General features: G+C 57.9%; 1 protein-coding gene across 3 annotated transcripts; it reads left to right on the plus strand.

The window, feature by feature from the left end:
• Positions 1-737: 737 nt before the first annotated feature.
• Positions 738-7,710, plus strand: SLC30A2 (solute carrier family 30 member 2). Of its 3 annotated transcripts, none has more exons than XM_041767076.1 (8): positions 738-1,479; positions 2,267-2,369; positions 3,099-3,245; positions 3,965-4,118; positions 4,844-5,000; positions 5,703-5,808; positions 6,855-6,989; positions 7,463-7,710. In XM_041767076.1, the coding sequence occupies exons 1-8, from the start codon at positions 778-780 to the stop codon at positions 7,606-7,608; spliced, it is 1,650 nt and encodes a 549-aa protein (XP_041623010.1). In that variant the 5' UTR covers positions 738-777; the 3' UTR covers positions 7,609-7,710. The 3 variants fall into 3 exon arrangements, with proteins under 3 accessions (XP_041623010.1, XP_041623011.1, XP_041623013.1); XM_041767077.1 differs by having other exon boundaries at positions 1,283-1,479; positions 2,149-2,369; XM_041767079.1 differs by lacking the exon at positions 738-1,479 and adding an exon at positions 1,940-2,148.
• Positions 7,711-8,205: the final 495 nt, after the last annotated feature.

An 8,205-nucleotide genomic window follows, 5' to 3' on the forward strand; every position in this document is an offset into this window, starting at 1 on the left:
GATCTCTGGACTCTGGGATCATGATTCAAGCCAAAGGCTCAACCGCTGAGCCACCCAGGCGTCCCTGAAACCTGCATTTAAACACCTTTTCCAAGTACTGCTGATTTGGACCGGTTCTTAGACTATACCAGGAAAACCACAAAACCTAAGGTAAACGTTTTTCACACTCAGAGTCCAGAGGAGGTGGAAAGGCACTCAGTGGGGACCCAGTCTAGGGAGGCATGGTGCTGCCATCCTCTCTCCTTGCACCTAGTCTCCAAATAAAACGACTCTTGTCTGGGAGAGACAGAGGTGCCCCTTTTTATCCCCAGCGGTGTGGACAAGTGGCTTGCACCTGAGACACTTGTCTACGTGAAGGGACATTGCCAAGCCACGGTCCCCTAGACCAAGGACACTGGGGATGATGGAGTGACTGGGCAGAGAGGTCAGCAGTCCGGAGTTCTTTCTATGTCATCTATCAGAGTTCAGCCATTAGGCTAGGCCATAAGGTCCTGACACCGCCTCCCCCAAGGGACCGCTGTGAGAGGACACAGCTTAAAGTGGGTGGTGCACCAGGCCCACACAGGCGGCTTCTCCCGCGGACCGCCACGTGCGGCACCTTCCTGGGGCTTCTGTGAGGTGCTGCGGGGCAGGCAAGGGAGGGTGGCGGTGATTCTTTGCAGATGGTCGCTGCTGCTGAAGGGCCACACTGCCCCGTGTAGGGGTGGAGATAAAGCCACTCGCGATAGCGATCGGAGCGCGCGGGAGGCGGGCGCCGGCGCTGCTTCGGCGGCTCGGATGGGTCAGTCACAGCCAGTGCCGAGGAGGCCCTTGCCCCAGGCCCAGGGCGGGCACGTCCCGCCCCAGGAGACCCCGAGCCCGAGCCCAAGGACGCAGCCGGCCTCAGGAGTCTCCAGCCTGAGGGCAAGACACGCGCAGCCTCGGGAGCCGCATTCCTGTTCTCAGGGGACCCAGTCCCACAAACGGAGCTCCCCGAACTTCTGGGCGGGATGCGGCCAGCCGAGCGCGGGGGAGAGTCCCACGTCGGGCGGGGCGGCTCCTCGCGGCCCAGGGGCGCCGGGGCGCGAGCGCTCGGGGGCAGCGCCGGGGAACCCTTTGCGGCCGGCCTGCCCTCCCCCACCCCGCGGCCTTTTGCACACGACGCGCAGCGCGCCGCTTCACACGGGGAGGCCGCGGCCGGATAAAGCGGCGGGCGCGGGGCGCAGCGGGCGGCGCGCACGGGCTGCGGGGCCGGGGCTGCAGGGGACCGCCGGGCGCGGCGCAGGCGGGAGCGGCGGCGGGGAGCGGCGGGGGCGGCGGGCGGGCGGCGAGCGGGGCCCTCCCGGCAGGTGGGTGCGCGCTGCGCGGGGGCCCGCCCGCAACTTCCAGGGCGCACGGGACGCGGCGGCGGCGCGCGCCTGCCCGGACCCCGCGGGGCGGCCCGGGCCGCATGGAGCCCACGGAGAAGCAGCACCTGGTGGACACCAAGTCCGGAACCCGGTAAGGCGGGAGCCCGGGGGCCCAGGGCGCGGCGTCGGGCGCATCTCCCGGTTCGCCGCGGGCTGGACGGTCTGGCCGGCGGCTCGGCCGGGCCCACGCGGAGGGGCGGCGGGAGGCGGGCGAGGGGATGCCGAGCTCGCGGGGGGATCAGCCCCCCACCTCGCGACTGAGCCCGGAGCCTGACCCCGCGCGCTAGTGCGCTGTCGCGTGCCTGGAGCCCCGCCCCCGCCCCACACTTTGCCCCGGGCAGTCGGGCCCTGGGAGGCCCTGGGTCCCCAGGTGCACAAGAGGGGCGCCTGCCCTCCTCCCTGAGCCTGAGCTCTGTTCCTTCTCCGTGCTTGGCTGCACTGGCCCTGCGCCTTGGCTAGTGCCCAAGGTCTTTGCCTCCTCCGGGCCCCGGGACTGGAGGGGGGGGCGGGGGGGGCGGGGAGGGACACCCTGGGCCAAGACCCCGAGACTCCTGGACTGTCATTTCCCCAGCACCCCGACTCGACTCCACACATGAGTTTCTGGTTACCCTTCAGTGACGGTCGGGCTTGGCGTGCCCCTCGCTATTCTTTTCGTTGGACACATGGGAACCCCCAGGCCCACAGAGAGAGAGGACTGAAGTCCGCCCTCCTTGCCCCCGATTCAGAGCTGAGTCCGCCCTCTCCCGTCCTCTCTGGCCAGGTCTTACACGGGATCTCTGTGGCAGGAGGGGACTGGCTGGATCCCTCTGCCCTCACCTGGCCTGGACTTGCAGGCCATTGAGTTAGTCGCTGAGAGTAACCATTACTGTCATGCCCAGAAGGGTCCTGCCAGTCACCTCGAGCCCAAGAAGGAGCGGGCCCGGCGACAGCTTTATGTGGCCTCTGCCATCTGCCTGGTGTTCATGATTGGGGAAATCGTTGGTAAGGACTTTTGTGCTAATTAAATGAAATTGAGTACATGGATAGTCTCATGATCCAAAAGGCTTTCCTCCAGGATGTTCTCAGTAATATTATACTAGTAGCCCCCGGGGCGTCTTGCCTGACTCAGTCGGTAGAGTATGTACCACTTGATCTCAGGGTCGTGAGTTCAAGCCCCACGCTGGGTGTGGAGCCTACTTAATTAAACAAAACAAAACAAAAACTAGTAGCCCCATTTATTGAATATTCACTATGCTGTTGAATATTCAGTACACTGAGTTTTTCATATACAGGTTTTCTCACCCAGTCCTCATGACAAGCTTGTATTGTCATGTGGGTGCTGTTATTCTTCTTTTACAGATGATGAAACTGAGGCACATTAGGGTTAAGTAATTTGCCCAAGGTCACACACGTCCAGTGTGTAAGGGATGGCCTGAATAATGCCTAGAAGGAAAGTCCATTTACTGAGTGCCTATATGCTTTCCAGGCCGTATTTGAACTTGATTTTCACAATCACCTTCTAAGTAGATCGTGTTAGTCCCATTTCACAGACAGAAGTTGAGGCTTAGAGAAAGTCACTTGCCCGTGGTTACACAGCTATTGGGTCCAGAGGTCCCAAATCCACAGTCTTTCTCCAGAACCTGTGATTTCTCTGCTGCATGCCCAGTCTGGGAAGTTGACTCCGTGGGGAGCTGATAAAGCTTTTCCATTTCCCTGGTCCTGCTCCTGCAGGTGGGTACCTAGCTCACAGCTTGGCAATCATGACCGACGCAGCCCACCTGCTCACCGATTTTGCCAGCATGCTCGTCAGTCTCTTTTCTCTCTGGATGTCCTCCCGACCAGCCACCAAGACTATGAACTTTGGCTGGCAGCGAGCTGGTAAGGACCCTGGTTGGGGTGCGGATGGGATTGGAAGAAGGGGCAGGTTAAGACATAGGTTCTTTGGTGGCTGCCATAGGTGGATCCCTGAGTGAGTCCAGGAGGGTGATTTGGGTTGGGGAAGAGGATGTGAGTTGTGGCTTCTGGCTTCTGCTAGGTCCTAGTCTGATGGGGGAGCCCTGGCTCCCTGTCCTCTGGGAACTTCTGGTCTGCAGGGAAGGAGAGTTCACTTTCCTAAGAAATGAAATGGCCAGACTTCAAGAACAAATGACAATGGAATCAACTCTGCACATAATTCCATGTGGAATAATTTCCTGTGGGGGGAAAGGCCAGCAAAGCCTTCTGGAAGATAGAGGCTTTAAAGCCCCTTTGGTTCATCTCTGAGCTGCATAGTCATTTTCTTCATGGGGGATGGCCCAGTCTCCCATCAGAAGCCTCAGTTTGTCAGCTGAGCAATAGGTATATATTTTAGAAAGTCAGTTTCTTTACAAAAAGGGTTGACTTCATAAGTTCCTTCTAGCTCTGATGTGATCTGACATATGTGTGGTGAGGTAAGGAATGACCATGCCAGCCATACCTTCCGCAGAGCCCAGGTGGATCCAGGCCCTGACTTTGCAGAGGAGGGGCGGAGGGATCATGGAGGGATGAGGGATGGAGAGCCCTCCTCAGTCTTCAGGCCCCACACTAAGATTGGTGTTGGGGGTTGGGTTCTTCCTCAGAGATCCTGGGAGCCCTGCTCTCTGTACTGTCCATCTGGGTCGTGACTGGAGTGCTGGTGTTCCTGGCAGTGGAGCGGCTAATCTCTGGGGACTATGAGATCGAAGGGGGGACCATGCTGATCACATCGGGCTGTGCTGTGGCCGTGAATATCATGTGAGTGTGGCCTCAGTTCCCTGTGAGGCCTCCCTCCCACTTTTCACACACACATCTGCACACCTGCTCTCAGTGGAAGGAGGCCATGCATAGGCCACAGGACGAGAATTTCCCTCCTGGTCTGAGCTCTAGTTCCTGAAACACCTCAGTTCTGCCTTAGGCCTAGACTAAGGCCATTGAGAGCTATGAGTCTGCGGCCGCATCAACTCTACCCTCGCTGCCCTCCTTAGATATGAGTGGATAACCTGGGAGCCTTCATTCCTGAAATGGGGAGGGGTGAGGGTAGTTCTTACAGGAGCAGATGTCCCTAGGGGGAGAATCCAAGTTCTTTTCTGGCTGGTGTGCCTGAAATTGGTGTCAGAGGCAGTGTGTGTGGAGCATGGGTGTCTTCTTTGGGCTTCTCCCTTGCTCAGTGGTCTTGAGCAAGCCACCTCCCTCTCTGGGCCTCAGCTTTCTCTTTTGTGAAATGGGGTGGGGAAGTAGGTGACCTCCATGGTGCCCTCCTGTTCTGAGATTTGGCATCCTTGTGCCCAGATTCAGCCTGGCATTGGGGCTGAGCCCATCCTCCTGTGGTGCTCTGAACCAAGGCCAGGTGGGTTGGGATCCTCACAAGGCAGAGGGATCTGGCAGTTTGGGGTTTAGGATTTTTGTCCCACAGGAACCCTACTGGGGGGGCCTCTACCTGCTACATCAGTGAGCCCTTGGCTTTGTCTCTGCTTCTTTAGAATGGGGTTGACTCTTCATCAGTCTAGCCACGGGCACAGCCACGACTCCAGCCAGCAGCAGGAGAACCCCAGTGTGCGAGCTGCATTTATCCATGTGATTGGAGACTTTCTGCAGAGTGTAGGCATCTTGGTGGCAGCCTATATTTTGTACTTCAAGGTCAGAACTGGGGACAGAGGGAGATAGGCTGGGGGGTGGGCTAGAGAGTATAGATCATCTGGGGGCTCCTCTCCACACATGGCCCTTTCTGGGTTCTAGCTCTCTCCCAGCTGTGTGGGGAGAGGGAAGGAACATTTACCCAATGCCTAGCAAGTGTTGGCACTTATGATCTTCACAATAATCCCGAAGAGACGGTGGTGGGGCTTTCCGCATCTCAGAAAGGTTCGGTGACTTGGATGCTGTCACACAGCTGGGAAATTGTGAAGTCAGATCCAAACCCAGGCCTGTGTGCTGCCAGTGCCTGGGCCTTGCCAATCACTAGAGGCAAAATGGTGTAGTGGAAAGAGTCAGGCATCGTGGCTGAAGCCCAGCTTCACTCCGTGCTAGCCGTGTGCTCTAACTGGTCCTCAGTTTCTCCATCTATAAATCGAGATGTTGGACCATTGGTGTCTAAGATTCCTTTTAGTTTTGTCCACACTTCAGTCCCTTGATCAAGGAGGCGTGGGAAGGGACTGCCTGTGCCTTGTCCTGAGCTGTGATCTGTGTGGACACAGGATAAAAGGTAGAGAGAACTGGGAGGCAGAGCCAGAGCCCAGCCTGCAGAGAGAGCCCCTTTCCCCGGCTCAGCAGTGGATGGGAAGGGCAAGGGAAGCTGAGGTGTTGGGTGGTGAGCCACAGCTCTGCCTTCCTCATTTTCTGTAGCCAGAGTACAAGTATGTAGACCCCATCTGCACCTTCCTCTTCTCCATCCTGGTCTTGGGGACGACCTTGACCATCCTGAGAGACGTGATCGTGGTGCTGATGGAAGGTAATCTGGGCTTGGGGCTCTCCTTTGTTCTGAACTCTATGGCACTAACAAGTTTGGCAGGGGGTGCAGGTGGGGGGCGCAGGGAAGTCCCAGCACATTGGCAGGGAGCCATGATCTGGAGCCTGGCAGAGGCTGGAAAACCTCCTGGGGCTCCAGGCCAGTCTTGGCATGGAGCTGGAGCCCTCAGGTGTGGCTGTTCCTAGAAATGTCCCCCGGACTACCTTCCCTTTCCACTAGCCCCAAGGTATCTCCTCCCTGCTGGGGTGTATCCTCCCTACCTAGTCTGGTAAAGCTCCATCCCTCCCCCATACACTGCTCAGTCTCTGTCTACCTTCCCTACGGCAGGATTCCACTTCCCATTGCACTGGGGGGCAGACTGAGGTTCAGAATCCCCAATCCACTCCAGCTCAGTGCCTTCCTTTCTGAGGCCTCTGGCTCTGGAGCACGTGTCTGGGCTCTAGGGGCTGGGGAGAGGATTCCTCAGTGCTGGCAAATGGTTCACCCTGAGTTACCGCATTGACCAGCTTTCCTGTGCCCCAGGGCCTCGGGTCATGGGGCTCTGGGTGGCCAGGGTCAGTTTGAAGTGGGGTTCTGATTTGGAATTAGTGGAAGTGTCTGGCCAAAGGTCAGAGCATCTTCTTCAATAGAAATGACCCAGATACCAGGGAGGATGCTGATGCCCAGTGTGGGGGCGGCGGCCCCCTGCATTCTTCCTTTCATTACAAAAAATAGTCATTGGGCCCTTGCTATGGGCCAGGCACTGCTCTAGGCCCTACCGATATGGGGGTAGACAAAACAAACTGTCCCACTCTTGTGGAATTTCCATTTTAGTGGGGGACACAGGCAGGAGACTAACAAGGTCATGACGTCAAGTGTGAAGAGGAAAAGACCAAGGGGCGATATGAGGGAGATCATCTGGGAGGTGGAGGCACCATTAGATCTGCTGGCTGAGGAGGTCTGCTCTGAGGAGACTGCTCTGGAACAGCAGAAACGAGCAGGGGTGGGAGGGAGCAGTCTCCTTCAGCCCCTGTCCCTGCCATCCTCAGGGACCCCCAAGGGTGTGGACTTCACGGCCGTTCGGGATCTGCTACTGTCGGTCGAAGGGGTGGAAGCCTTGCACAGCCTGCACATTTGGGCACTGACCGTGACCCAGCCTGTGCTGTCCGTCCATATCGCCATCGGTGAGTGGGCAGGCCCCCCAGGGGCAAGGTGAGGGAGAGTGGCCACCAGAGGCCCGGGGCCATCCCCGAAGCACCCAGGGACCTCAGATGTTTGTAGCACAGCGGCTTTGAACCTGGTCCCACACTGAGTGCTTTGTAGACATTATTGTGATCATCACAATCCCATTTCTAGATGAAGGAACTGAGGTTGGTGACTGGGGAGGCGGGCAGTAAGGTCACTTGCCCAGGCCAAGAAAAGATTCCTAGCCTTAAGGCCAGGGCTTCCCCTCCTCTTGCAGGATTGTGCCAGGTGTGGGGACTGGAGGGTGGCCTGGTGCAGGAGTGAAATGGAGGGGGGGTGTCCCTGATGCCTGTCTCCTGTTCTGGGGAGGGGTGGGGTAGGGAATGAGATAGGCTCCTGATTGTTCCTAAGGGCCCTAGAGTGAGTAAATCATTCTCTGGTGCCTCCCCTGCTGTGTCCTCTCGGCCCCCAGCTCAGAATGCAGATGGCCAGGCTGTGCTGAAGGCAGCCAGCACCCGCCTACAGGGAAAGTTCCGCTTCCACACCATCACCATCCAGATCGAAGACTACTCTGAGGACATGAAGGACTGTCAGGAGTGCCAAGGTCCCTCCGACTGACTACTTGGCCAAGTGCTAGCTGAGGCTTGGACAGGACCTGCAGGTGGTGGGGCTAAGTGTCCCCCAGGCCCGGCTGTGTTATAAAGCAGCTCCCTCTCCCGACCTCTGCTCTGTGTTCGGTGTGAAGGAACTGCCCCCTGCCTCCCCCATCTGACTATAGCCAGTTTAAGGCTGGAGACTCAGCAAGTGTAAAAAGCTGGTATGACCCCGCTCCTGCAGCTTCTGGTGCCTGGCAGGGCTGGGTTTGGGCCTAATCTCCAGCTAATGCTTTCCTGCCACCAGCCTCAGGAAAGACAGTGAGGCCCAGTGACGGGTGGCTGAGGGGAGACTGGTTTCAGGGTCCCCTTGCCCACCTGCCCAAGTCCTCATTTCAGTCTGCCTGGCTTGTACCTCATGAATCTATGAAGAAGCCCTGGGACAGAGTTTCTCCCTCTGTCTATAACAATATGGTTTAAGGAGTCCTTGGGGGTTGGGAGTTGTGAGGATCTGCACTGTCCAACCTGTCCCCCTGAGATGGGAAACCAGTGGGCACCCAAGGCCTGTCTGTGCCTTAGTTACTTCAGCTATGAGCCACACATTTCCCTTTCTTGGAGGGAG

This window comes from Vulpes lagopus, chromosome 8 (assembly GCF_018345385.1).
Source record: "Vulpes lagopus strain Blue_001 chromosome 8, ASM1834538v1, whole genome shotgun sequence".
NCBI classification, from domain to species: domain Eukaryota; kingdom Metazoa; phylum Chordata; class Mammalia; order Carnivora; family Canidae; genus Vulpes; species Vulpes lagopus.

Coding starts and splice junctions, on each gene's coding strand:
- SLC30A2 (XM_041767076.1), top strand. CDS start 778: ATGGGTCAGTCACAGCCAGTGCCGAGGAGGCCCTTGCCCCAGGCCCAG. Junction 2,370..3,098: donor CATGATTGGGGAAATCGTTG/GTAAGGACTTTT, acceptor CTGCTCCTGCAG/GTGGGTACCTAGCTCACAGC. Junction 3,246..3,964: donor CTTTGGCTGGCAGCGAGCTG/GTAAGGACCCTG, acceptor GTTCTTCCTCAG/AGATCCTGGGAGCCCTGCTC.